This window comes from Amphiura filiformis, chromosome 17, assembly GCF_039555335.1.
Source record: "Amphiura filiformis chromosome 17, Afil_fr2py, whole genome shotgun sequence".
NCBI lineage: Eukaryota > Metazoa > Echinodermata > Ophiuroidea > Amphilepidida > Amphiuridae > Amphiura > Amphiura filiformis.
In genome coordinates this window covers 61,072,748-61,086,853 of record NC_092644.1, presented here as the reverse complement: position 1 = coordinate 61,086,853, position 14,106 = coordinate 61,072,748, and the positions used below count along the sequence as shown (strand labels likewise).

The window sequence follows — 14,106 nt, the reverse complement described above, 5'->3', positions numbered from 1 at the left end:
CGATTTTCACATTGATTCATTGGGTGTGAAAACTAGTCTATGCCAGCATTCCATCTGCAAAAGCAGCATCTTGCCACAAAAGAGAGGGCTTCAAAGTTGTTCAAACCCGGGGTTCAAACCAGCTCACTCACTCACTCACTCGCGGTTAAATTCATTGCCCCCTAGATACCTATTCGTCTTTGAACTTGCAATAATTTTGTTACGAGCCGCTGTGGAGGTGACGGGTGGGTCGTGTATATGACCGCCCCTTACCCGCCTCAAACTCACTGAGGCATTGCTGCAATGGAACCTCTTGTTGACGGTAAATAACGATGTGTGGTCCCGACTGAATTTGCCCCAAAGGAACGGGATGGTTGCTTCCTTGAACTTGTACAAAAATGTATGTAATTGTATTGGCATATATTAAATGGTGTGTTGAATGCAGTGACGATTTCACGGTTTCAAGTTAATACGACTTCCACCAAACTTTAAATGAGGATGAACCGATCAATAAATCTCATACATCAGATTGAGATTTTGGTTAAGGGCTGATTGGGAAATTTTGCACTGCCCCCCCCCCCCCAAAAGAGTGATTTTTTACCATTCTTGCATGGCTTTGATTGGGGATGGGGGGCAACCAGGGTGCAAGTTATGTAGGGGCACTCGCAGCCCCCGTGGCGCTATGATTGTCTCCACAACCATGAGTCCGTCAGGACTCTAGCGTGTTTCCACACAAATCGAACGTACTGAGTAACCAAGAACCGGTCGGACTGAGTAACTCTGAGTTATAACGCATATCACGTATTTGCAATGACAAGTCTCTATCATCTCAATTCCGAATTAATGTAATCGGAGACATCTTCGCCGGTATTCGGCGACATCAAATCGTTTATTTTTATACGAGAAAAATCAAATATATAAATAAAAGGTTATGATATAAATAATCACTATCATAATCAGTTGTTATTATAAATGATCATAATAAAACGCGACATTCCTAGGTTTGATTTGTTTGTTCTTCATATAATTATACTACTTCTTTGAGACTTTCCCGCCCTTGTGTGAAGATTTGTTTATTGAAATGACACGCGAACAAGAACATTAATCATATTTCATATTTAACCACACAATCAAACGAACCAGTTTTTATTCCTGCTATTTATGTGGTGTTGATAATTCACCTTGCATGTGCCATACTTATGATTCTCAAAAAGAAAACGGTAGAAAAAGATGTTTGAAGGCTTTTAAAGTTTAAACTTATATTTATAACACACTGATCATTACATAAATGTTGACGACATCAGGTCACGCAAGTTACTGCAGAAGTGCCTAATTGATATCGTCAACATTTTATGCTGCAGATTCACATGATGACCATTATGCTCCGGGATCACATCTTATAGGGATCAGATTAGAGTGAGGGATGGGGTTATTAATAGGGTTTTATATGGTGAACTTTATCATGTTTATAGTACGGAGGAATTAGGGAAGTACCCATGGTCTTGGTGCATAATATCATGTCTGAAGATCATGGCACTTGCGCGAAAAGAACGCAGTGAGCAAACGCCGTGACGCTAAAGCACCTCGATTGTCACAGTTCATTTGATAAGCAAAACCATGTATTACGATATCAATATGTTTGGTCATCTTGTTGAAATACTACAATTGATGTACAATATGAAAATCAAGACAGTCAAGGTACTGGTTTTGTAACTTTCATTTCATTCTCCCCAACTGCCACACCATCGGCTTTATTATTAGGTATTATTTGTAACCAACATGACATGGCCACGGCATGGTTTCATAACTAGAGGGGACGAGTTTTCACAACATTAAAATGAAACGAGCTTAAAGATTAAAAGTGGAACAGCATTTTATTAAAAATACAATATTTTGGAGTTAAACCGTTGAGTATTTATTTTGGGATAAAACCAAGAGAAGGCGGATTAATTCTTGGCAACTTTACCGGGACGTTTGACTGTGTCGTCATTGTTCATCATGGCGTGATTTGGGCAATGTAGTATTTCAATAATTGCACCTTTTGTGTCAGGCATGAAACAGAATATCTGCATGTCTGTTAAAGTTTCAAATAAATGAATTAAAAAATGTACAGCAGTAAAATAAAACCAATGGAACTTATTTTATAAATAATATTAAATTTAAAGGACCAGGCATTGATTTGCTATATAGATAACACTAGTGCATCTCTATACGCATAGGGCCATCTTTATTTGCATGCCGAAAGACGAAATGATAGGCCTACAGTTGCATATCGTCGGACGCATCACATACTGTTCTATCTTGAAAAACACGTATTTCGAGAAAATCGCAATTGAAAATCTTCGTATTAAGTTAACCTTTCTATAATTTAATTAGACTATGGATTGTAATGAACGTAGTTTTAAATTAAAGCATATACTTAACAGATTTATTTAAGTGGAATCTTGATTTATATTTACGTATGCAATATTGCTTAAAACTACACTAAAGTTGTAGTTCAGTATGTGAAATAGTTAATTTCCCGATATCGTATTTAAAATGCGTTTCATACTGGTCTATCTTGGGGGCTATCTCGATTTCGCGAACAATGGCGTGACTTTAGACGCATCACATACTGGTCTATCTCGAGATAGACCAGTATGTGATGCACTTTCAATACGATATCGGAAAATTAACGATTTCACATACAGAACTACAACTTAAGTGTAGTTTTAAGCAATATTACATACGTAAATATAATTAAAGATTCCACTTAAATAAATCTGTTAAGTATATGCTTTAATTTAAAACCACTTTTATGAAAATCCATAGTCTAATTAAATTATAGAAATGTAAACTTAAAACGAAGATTTTCAATTGCGATTTTCTAGAAATGCGTGTTTTTTCGAGATAGTTCAGTATGTGAAATTCGTATTTTGAAAAAATCAGAGATAGTTTAAATTTAACATTTTATAACTAATTATCTAGGAAAAATTGAGGTCTGTAATTTGTTGTATTGGAAGAGCTCCGTAAAAAAGAACTATATACCAATTTTCTCAAAAAAGTCAAAAATTCAAGATAGACCAGTATGTGATGCACCCGACGATATGAATATAACTCATGAATATATCAATCATGTTGACGCTATTGATAATCAAACCGACATTTTGCTGAAAAATTAAGTTCAAGTTAATAATAAACGTTATACACCTGAGGAATAGGCGTGGGCGGCAGTAGAATCATGAAAATGTGAAAAGAACAATTGTCGGGTTTCTCACCACCAAAGTTGGCTTCTTTCTGCTTTCGTCTTACGTTTCCATGGTTATGTGTGTTTTAAAGAACCATTTTGTAAGAAAAAAGAGATAGATATTATAAGCATTTTACATTCATTGTTTTGTGATTTGATGTCATTGACCTTCATCTCGGCTATTATCGCTCGGGCGAAAAATTCGCAACTTTTTGTGGGCATGTACTGAAATTGAATTGAGTGGTTATGCCCAACACACGCTCTCATCAAACTTATCAATGCTAAAACATGTCATGTACGATAAGGCTTACTATAGCTGACGAAGGGCAAAACGAAGTAGTTTGAAACGTCCAAGTTTACAAACTTTAAACAACCCATCAGCTCCCATCGACAGTGACTGACGGGCGTTTCTCTATGGCGCCGAGTCAAATAAAATCCGGAGACATTGATGTCTTCCAAATCTAACCAGACATGACCTTGGATAGATGGGAACATCACAGTAACGGAGACAAAGCAAAGAAATAAATAAATACTGAGATATATGTGGATTTTATATGTCTTAATTGATGATAGTTGTGTGTAGTCACTATGGACCACAATGGCCTCATCCCAATGGCATAGTTCAATAACCTCAATTAAACAATCATATATTGCAAAATTTGACCTCAAGTTGCAGGGTATGAGTTTTTGTACCCAAATTTTCAGAGGTCATTCAATGAATATACAAATGTATTGGAGTTAAAGAACTGTGCCCTGATTAGATGAGCATGTTGTGGATCCTAGTGAGTCCGATTTTCTTTGGGTGCTCGTGGTGCTGAGCGCAAGTCTTCGTCTGAACTAAGGAGCTCCTGCTAAGACGAAGTCTGCTTTCGTAATGGCGACGGCTCCGAGTCAAATTCGATCGAGAGGGTTCACTTTGCTAAATGTCGTATTTTGATTCCTAAGCATTTGTAGATGTTGAATTTGTTCATTAGTCTCGACATATAGAAATGACGCAATGCGAAAATGACAAAGTTGATCTCATGCAAGGAATGACATTATGACAATCCAATTCGAATGGCTTCGAAAAAGAACTCAAATTGTAATGTATGTACACGTGTGCTTTTTTTATTCACGTGAAATTTAAAAAAATCACTGAAATAAAGCAAATTGGATGCTTTTGAACAATAAGACAAGTGAAAATCTATTTAAAAAGAAACAAAATGCCACAATCTATGGCATTAATTATCAGTCCAATATAGTACGTCGATCGATATTTTGCTGAAAATTTAAGTTCAAGTTAATAAATGTTATACCTGAGGAATAGGCGTGGCAAGAGCGTGGTAGTAGATTGACGAAAATGTGAAAAAGACAATTGTCGAGTTTCTCACTACCAAAGTTGGCTTCTTTATGCTTTCGTCTTACGTTTCTATGGTTATGTGTGTTTTGTTTTAAGAACAATTTGGTAAGTTAAGAGAGATAGATATTATAGGCATTTTTACATTTATTGTTTGGTGATTTGATTTGTTTGTGATTTGATTAAATCACAAATAGCATACGCCTTAATCAAGACCCATGATGAACAATAACAAAAAATGCAATTTTCAGGAACATATTGTTGAAAATTGTGAATCACGGAAGTGTCTTAAAAGAAAAGAACTTAAGTGACATATTGGTCGAGTGTTTTATGGAGTCGGGACAGAATGTTCTCATAAAATCATATGCTTGGATGCAGCATATCAGACTTGATTCATGATCAGATGGCCCATCATCAGAGTTAGTCAAGTTTGGCCTACATTAATGAAAGGGGTTTGCAACTGACAGACGCTACCAGCAATAACATCAAATAGGGGTAGAAAAACATAAGTCGACGGATGTCAAGCCCATAAGATCTATGTGTTTGCTCGCCAAGATTCTTGACAAATAACTTCATTATTCTTGCAAAAAGAGGTACTATAGTCTTTGTCTTCAATTTCCTTGCTCACTCCATTTATCGTGCGGACACAGCACGTGTACTGTACCGCCCCTTCCCCGCTCCAAGCGCAGCTGGAGAAGGGACCCTTCCTACAAAAGAACGCAGAGACAGCTTCGCAAACTTTTCCCTGTTTCTGTCTAGAGTGTCTGCAACTATACTTGCGTGGTGCAAATATTATTTGAGATAACAAGAAACAAAGTGGGTTTGAAGCGTTTACCCCTTGGAAAGTAAGAAAGGAAATGTACATATCTAGGAGTTCCCTCGCCCCATAAAAAGTACATTGCAGGGGTATGGGATAGTTTAAAAAAGGGGGCTTTACAGTTGGGTCTTATAGGGGTAACAATGAATAATACAAATCCACATAATGTCATCACCCAAGGTGCTTTGAGTCAAAGTATATGGTCTCGTAATCAACGGGAAAGTTCACAAATCAGTATCAAATAACTTGGAATTGGGGTAAGCAGGTACGAATTAGGGGTTGAGTTTTAATACCTATGACATAAATATATCCATAAAGAAATATGTACCATGCATGCATGCATCGAACTTCGGCTGTATAGTAGATTGTACTGTGAAATACGGATTTGAATATACACAAAAAACTTAAAAGTGCATCACTCCCTTATTGAAAATACCCATCTTAATCTTGCAAATACACAAAAATGCTTAGTTATTTTTCTTACTTAAATTTAAATTATGTCAGAATTCCAATTCCATATTTGAATTTGGAAAAACAACTGGTATAAATATGCGCAGTGTCATTTCACTAGTTCTTGAGATAATTTTAGAAGAAGATTCTTTTACATTGATGCCTAGCTATATATATATATAGTAACTTTGTTTCTTTTCTTGAAAACCCATGGTCGGATTTCTTCATGTTCTTAGTCTCATTTTGTCCTTAACCAATATTTCTCCGCCTATATTCATTCTCAATCTGTCAGCTTATACCATTGGTATACACTTCCGGCAAAGAAAAAGAAAAGTTGAGTTTTGTTTCTCCAGGTACAACAATAACCAGCTTATGCTCACAAAAATTGTGTTTTTCAAAGTTGGTGTTTTCTCTTTTGATTGTAACATTGCTAGCAGGTTAAAATGGCCCCGAGTAAGGTGCATGTACACAATATACTAAAGTACTCATGAAAACAGCCAACAATTTATATGAAATATCCCGCCCTATGGTTAAAATGGTATCAACTTACCGATACAGTGTACTTAATACTTGTGAACATCAGTTTTTCCTTCAAAAATGTCAGATGGTTCTTGGCATTCGTACAGCTCCAGTGATGACATTCGTTGAGTGTGAAAGTATATTGTTACCAGCGAAAAAAGAACAAGTAAAGTTTAATATGCTTAAGGTGTATGGCGTGTGGATCCACCCTTTAAGGGGGTACTTTTCAGAGCGAAAATATTGCTGGCCTTAAGGGTATCCTTTTTTTCTATAACTCATAAAAACAAATCCTTTCCGCATTTGGATTGTCATTTTCTATTACCCGATATACAAAAGCTCGTCCAAGTTTTAAAAGATGTCAAGTTATAAACTGTATCTTTTGTTGTAACATTTTCTCATATCGCTTTGGGCGTCATCATAAATCTGGTAGTTTTTATAGTTTGGTCAGAAAATAACACTTTACTTTTTTTCTTCGATTTTACTTTTTTCAGCTTAAGGGTGTCTAATACAGGTGCTTTGCTCAGACAAATAACCCATGTATAAAAAGTACATGTATTCATGAGATATATAAAACCATGTTTTTGTCGATGTTGAACTGACAAAAATCTGCCCCGTGCATATTACTTTTACCGGGCTTTGTACTTTTTTAGGGCTAGAGCTTGATGCATGTTATTTCCGAATACTTGAGGATTTTGTTGAAGTACTCATGGTACTTGTGAAAGTGAACCGTCAGAAAAACTTGTTAAAAGGAGACATTTTGACAGATCTTTATGTAGAGGAAGTGACAAACAACTTCAAGTGAATAGTAGTGTGTTTGAGGGAAACAAACCTGTAGATTTGGCAATATTATTTTACCCTTTCAAATCGCTTAAAAATATTTGGATTCGCTGTATGTCTGAATAAATAACATTCTATTTTCAGGATGTTAATTTTACATTCAAAATAAATATGACTCGTGCAGCTGTACAGAATGTATTACACTCCACATGAAAAGACTGTTATCATGGCTATAGCATTTTGAAGGGTGATACTATCCTTTTTTAAACCGTGAGAAACATTTTATATAACATTTTGTATATAGGTCCTAATATTTACTGGCATCCCTTCGTCTCTGACTCTGTAGGGACTACATTCACATGAACTCCAAAAGACGCCTTAGTTTTATCCCGACCAGTCTTCAGACACGTCAGTTTCCCTACCCCACTCTGCGTAAAATACACAGGTAATTTCCTCGCCAAATTGGGCTTTTAAGCTCCTGTTGAGGTACACAGCAAGAGTTTTACGTGGGTAGCTAAGGCAGTCTCTCAAAGAGCCCAAATCTGATGAAATGGATATTGGGCATTCCCTATAGGCTATATTGTATATAGCCTTTGTATCATCCGTGCACATACTTTCTTGTACTTTCGTCATTTTAAAGTAATGATGTTGTTAATTGCAGCATTCTAAAGATCGTGAGGTTGGACTCTTCTCAGAAAACAAACAAACTAGAAGACAAACCCCCTACCAACAAACACACAAACAAACAAACAAACAAACAAACAAACAAACAAACAAAAAGAAAGAAAGACTACAGTTAGCATTGATTGCTTCATAGATTGGCATGAGCCTGGTCCCATCAGGACCCAAGTGTATGTCCGACTGGTTGAAGCAAACAAATAAACAAACTAAGAACATCAGATATAACAGAAGTACCAAAACAAACAAAGTTAAAAGTACACCCAAACAGGCAAAAAACGACAACAAACGAAAACACCCCAACAAACAAACAGAGGAAAATTTGGGCGTCACTCGTAAACCAATCACCCAGCATTTCATCTACATGGCAACACCGTTCCTGCATCCACATGGGTATGTGGAAAGAGAAACAGTAGCTTTGACCAATAGGTCCAATTTCAATATGAGAACAGAGAATTCATGATGTGAGGAACTGCTTCCAAAATATCGCATGTGCATATCAGATGTGCTTGCCCTACAGGAATATGAAAGCAGGTTAAGAATTGTATTGAGAGAGAAAGAAGACAAGGAAATCGAGAAAGATGGTTAACAATTTATATGCACATGCTGTATAATGGGTTATGTCAAGACATTTGGCTAAAATAATTGCTCTTGCTGGACATAACAGCACTTTTTAAATTTTATTTTTAAGGCAATACTATATTTTAACCGAATGTAGGCTATGCATTTTAATTACTTCTCCAAGAAGAAGTAACAACATAAATTTCTGTGATTATTACTAGTAGTATTTTCGGCAGCTTGCTTGCTTGTATAATGCCGGTAGGTAGAAAGTTATCTCAGTTATGGAGAGAAATCGTATATACCTCATGTTTGTTTTTCTCTTATAGAATTAAGGCCTACTATTTGAGTGATGGTTGTTCATGGCCTAGGCCTCATTGTGTTTATAATATCATCTAATTTCCGAAGTCTACATGGGGTTGATTGCTGCAAATTGACATCGGGATACCATGACAATTGTCAGATTCGTTTTAATATAAACATGACAAAGGATCTTTACTGAATAGACAAAAGATTTTAAATCGCTATTTGGTCTAAACAAAAATGACGGTCAGAAATACATGAAATACTCACAAATAATCTTCTGGGGTGAACCAAACTTGCCTGGTTATCAAATTAATCAGTGAGAAGGTTATCTCTGTATTTAACAGGTGCGAATTGATGCAATAACATTAATACATAAATTAAAATAGTACCTGTCAAATTCAAAGATAACATCGTCACTGATTAATTTGATAACCGGGCAGTTCACTCCAGAAGAACTGCTCTGGCGGGGCTTTCTCTCCCTCAGATTTATTAGCATTTTTCATTAGAAGCAGCAGCAACAGTAGCAGCAGGCACTGCCACCACTATACCACTACCACTACCTCCACCTGGTCAACTCCCATCAGGTTTCTGATGGTCATTGGGGCTTTCAAAATTATTGTGAATAACCTCGGTTATATTAAAGCCAGCATTGTTTTTTGCAGTTGGTCGGTTTTGGCTCTGGAAATAACATCGAGCATTTTCATCAATAGCATATTTTTATGATTCCCTCAATTAAATTTATTTTTTTGTTATACATGGCATATTAACAAAATCTGTATGTGATCAAAGGATCATCATTACTAGTATACCAGTATTGAAAAACAGAATACAAGTCTTACATACATCATTTAACAACCAAGATCCGTAAAAACAACATGTACACATGTCCTCATTAACGTATCTACTGGCCTGAAATGTAACTAATTAACTTAATTACAGGTAAAATCATTCACATAACATCACTATCTGAATCAAAATACTCATTTAGGACGATGCTACACATGCTACAAGCGGTCAATGTCGGCCACGCGCCGACTTCGTCCAAATGACCGATAGTGACCAGTGCATGAATGACCACTGTAACAATTTTTACCGCGACTCCACATAATCTTGACCGGTCCCATTGAGAAGTTGACTAACTTTTAACCGTACATACATTTTGTTGGTTTTTCTTTAACCGCTCTGACCGCTGGATCCTGTCAACCGTATTACGTCGTGGGTAATGAAGCGAAATGGACAAGAAAAGTGGCGCGGGTCTTAAAGTCTTGGGAAAAATTTGCCCAAAATACATAGGGTATTATTTTATTATTCACGTTCAATTATATAGAATTCAACAGTAAATAAAACGTCTGGAATGTGACTGATTTGACAATAACATAACAGCTTGAGCAGTTTTTGTCCGTAGGTTTGTCGCCTTAACTTGGTAAAATCTTGTGTTCTTAACAAAATAGTCTCTGACCTTGTTGTTGATTCGTGTATGTTTTATCACGCAAACTTTACACGCCAATGATATCTTTGCATTTCACATTTTGTTTTTTTATATTTGATTTGAAATTGGTTGATTGTTGATTAATTAATGCTACATCCCTGTTACATTAAGTTGTAGAACTTGATTATGCAATATGTGAATATGCATAGTAAGAGCAATACCGTATTTGACTACAAGAGCTGAAATCTGCATTATTACGCAATGTGCTATCTACTGAAGATAGCAACTCACTGCACATCAGCGTTGATAGTGCATGCTCTGAGCATGCTGAGTGATAACGGATAACCCGCAAATGTGACGAATGACAGACCACTTAGCTACTGACCGTGATGAAGATTTAGCAAACACAACTTTTTTTCTGGTAACCTTTGTGCGGCCATTTTAAAATGTTACAAAAACGGTTTACAATAAAGTTCACTAGAACCTGAAAAATATTTTGAAATTGTGAAAACCGTTTTAAATCTGCATTATTACGCAATGTGCTATCTACTGAAGATAACAACTCACTGCACTTCAGCGTTGATAGTGCATGTTCTGAGTGATAACGGATAACCCGCAAATGTGACGAATGACAGACCTCTTGGCTATGAAGATTTAGCAAACACAAAACGTTGTCGTAATTTTATTTTTCTAGCAACTTTTGTGCAGTCATTTTAAAATGTTGCGAAAACGTTTTACAATTAAAGTTTGCTAGCTCCTGAAAAACATTTAGAAATCGTGTTAAAGCATTAAAAAAACACCCTTGTGTTTTCGGAAGACACTGCTTGCTGTGCTATCAAAAAAGTTTCTATCGAATCGGTTTCTAGACAAATAAGCATTTTTCTTTTCTCTTTTACTTTCTTCACTCCTTCAGGTATGGGCTTGGATGGCCATCCGTTAGATGGTGATTTCACTGGCCACGGTCAGCAAGCGAGGACCAAGAGAATGAGGACATCTTTCAAACATCATCAGCTGAGAACAATGAAGTCTTATTTCTCCATCAATCATAACCCCGATGCCAAAGATTTGAAGCAGCTTGCACAGAAAACAGGACTTACTAAACGGGTATTACAGGTGAGCACTCCTACAAATACATGCTATAACATGACTGATCGTGCTGATGGGCGTATGCCATGGAGGGGGAGGGGGGCATTTCAGACTCTTTGGTGCGTATGCGGCGTATCTGTCGAAGCCGGCCTCCAACTGTCCTGGTTGAAAATCGACTTGCAAAAACAACCCATCCCACACATAGAACAAAACACAGAAATAAGAGGAATGGGCAATTTGGTCTTTTAAGGCTATTGATCAAAATCAAAGGTTTTTCAGCGTTGTTTGTAATATTTAGAGGTCTTTCTGTAATGTGCGGTCCAAAACTTGGGTCTTTCCGCGATCCGGGGCATATAAATACCCGTATGCGGGTCATTTTCCCAGTCTGGGTCGTATGATCTAGCCATTTTCCTATGAAGCCTGACCAACGCAATCATAGGCCCTGTAGTCGTAGCACGGTCTCCATAACTATATGAATCCTGAGTACTGTCATGACCCCGTGTAAAATATAAGCCGTATATACATTATGTGTAACTATAATAATAAAAGGATTCACTGATATCTTGAATAAAACCCACCCACACCATGCACTTAAAGGAGGATTTCGTGATCTTAGCATCTTCTTTTTATGACATTTTTCAGTAGATATCCACGAAAAAAGCTTATTTCCAAAATTTCAGTTGATTCCAATTTTGCGTTTGCGAGTTATGCATGATTATGTGTATTACACTGCTCCATAGACAATGTGTTGTAATTTCGTTCTGGTGCACCCGAACGAAATTCAAATTTGGCGATATTTTTGCTAAACGAATTAATCTGCAAGAAATATTTGGTACATAAACATTATGTAGCCAGAGGTATCCAGTGGTGTAAAAATCTCAACTTTTTTGGGAAAAGTGGGGGATGAGGCTGTGGATCACGAAATGCCCCTTTAAACGATTTCAGTTGTAGTGATTTTCATTTCATATCTTCTTTTCTTCCTTCCATCCCACTCTTCTCATCATATTAGGTATGGTTTCAGAATGCCAGAGCTAAATATAGGCGAAGTTTACTGAAGAAAGACCAAGGTGACGACAAGACAAAATCCGACCAAACAGACAATGCCACGGACAGTCACGGTAGCGAGGCAAACTCTCCTCCCGACGACGATAGTACACACTTAGACGGGATGGCTGAATCCGACATGGGATCACCAGGACCCGACATCGACAATAGCGATATCGGATCGGAACAGGCGATGTCACCCGATATGGATGACTCGCCATCGTATAGTGACTTGAAATCGGCATCTCCTGCCCTTGCCGACGAGGTGTCGACAATTTCGTCAATGCCGACAGGGGTTAGTTCTCATTTGTCAAACAATTTGTCGCCGATACCAAAGATGACCAGCTTAACATCGTCGACAGGATTTACACCGATCTTCAACTGACAGAAGAAAATAAAAACAATATCTATGTTTATTGGGAACAAAATACAAGAGAGTGCTGACGATTCTAACCCACGAGTGGGATCAGGGCAGGGTATACATAGTTTTTCCAAGGGTGACGCATTTCCTTCACATGTATATAGAAATACATAAATATGCGACGTATGTGGAACAAAAGTCATAATTATTAAAGAAAAGATACATTAATGAATCAAGGAAAATATAAATCAGATCAATCCTGATGTGATATGGGATCACTGTGATCTAAATATGATATTATTTTGAATGTAAACCTTATTGAGCAAGAGTGGCAGTGTGAAAGTTTTTGTGTAACATTGAGATATTTATTTATATCTCGATGGTGTATCCATGCACACAATATGACTTGTAACGATTATGAAAAACAAACTTAATGTGGTGGATATAATTCTATAGTGTTTTTACCAGTCGATTGTATTGTACTATCATTGTGTTTATTGTGATTATTCATAATTATTATGATAATAATATTGTTTATTGTATAAGGTGTGTTTACAAAGAAAACTTGAAGTTGATATGGGACAGACAATATTTATCTAATTTATGTGGCAACACGCTGCTCTTTTGTTGATGAAAAAGTTGTCAAAGCAGAAACAATATTTCCCTTTGTACATCCCGATCGGCAGATCCAGGGTTCAATACAATTTGATTATCACTAGGATCCACAACATGTTCATCTATCAGGGCACAGTTCTTTAACCCCAATACATTTATACATTCATTGAATGACCTCCGAAAATTTGGGTACAAAAACTCATACCCTGCAACTTGAGGTCAAATTTTGCACTATTGTTTAATTTAGGTTATTGAACTATGCCATTGGGATGAGGCTATTGTGGTCCATAGTGTATGGGCTATGTAAACGTAATTCATGGGCGTTTATCTACCTGAAACTCTTGAGACTTATGTCAAGTAACATGTGCGTAACTGGCAGACCATCAACTTCCGATCCATTTCTCTCGAATTATTTCTGTTTTTATAAAGTTGGTAAAATAAATGATCTCAAACACATGGGATTAAACGTTGTGTACCATTAGCGGCCCAAACCTGTTTAAGTTGAAAGTTTTTCTGCCAGCAACCAGAGAAGATGTAATGAAGACATCTTCTTTGCAGCAACTAAGAATTACGGCAACCCGGCAAAGGTATACTCAATGCGCTAATTATTTTCTTAATCTTTTCATTAAAACGACCAAATATGAAAAAAAAGTACTAGAAATGAAATCACGCCAAAGATATTGGATTGGTCATAATTATGTATTAATGTCACTGATACTTTTTTTATAATTTGATAAGGACCGTGTACGAAAATTATTTTGGAAGTTGCACATCACTTCTCATTCTCGGGATACCGTGCCATAAGTGTAGTTTGATATAGTGGTGGCGCTATTGCGCTTCTCCATTCGATAACAGCAGGTTTGATCACCTTTTGTGCTCTCGATGTTCATGATGTTTTTAACTTGCTGGCAAGTGAAACCATTCT

The 14,106-nt window shown here is 36.8% G+C and overlaps 1 protein-coding gene across 1 annotated transcript in view; it reads left to right on the top strand.

The window, feature by feature from the left end:
- Positions 1 to 14,106, top strand: part of LOC140138109 (LIM/homeobox protein Lhx9-like) — a 58,042-nt gene extending 43,936 nt beyond the window's left edge. Inside the window, exons 3-4 of the mRNA XM_072160005.1 lie at positions 10,989 to 11,188; positions 12,171 to 14,106. Of these exons, the coding sequence (XP_072016106.1) occupies positions 10,989 to 11,188; positions 12,171 to 12,590 (620 nt within the window). The 3' untranslated portion in view covers positions 12,591 to 14,106. The remainder of the gene's footprint in view (positions 1 to 10,988; positions 11,189 to 12,170) is intronic.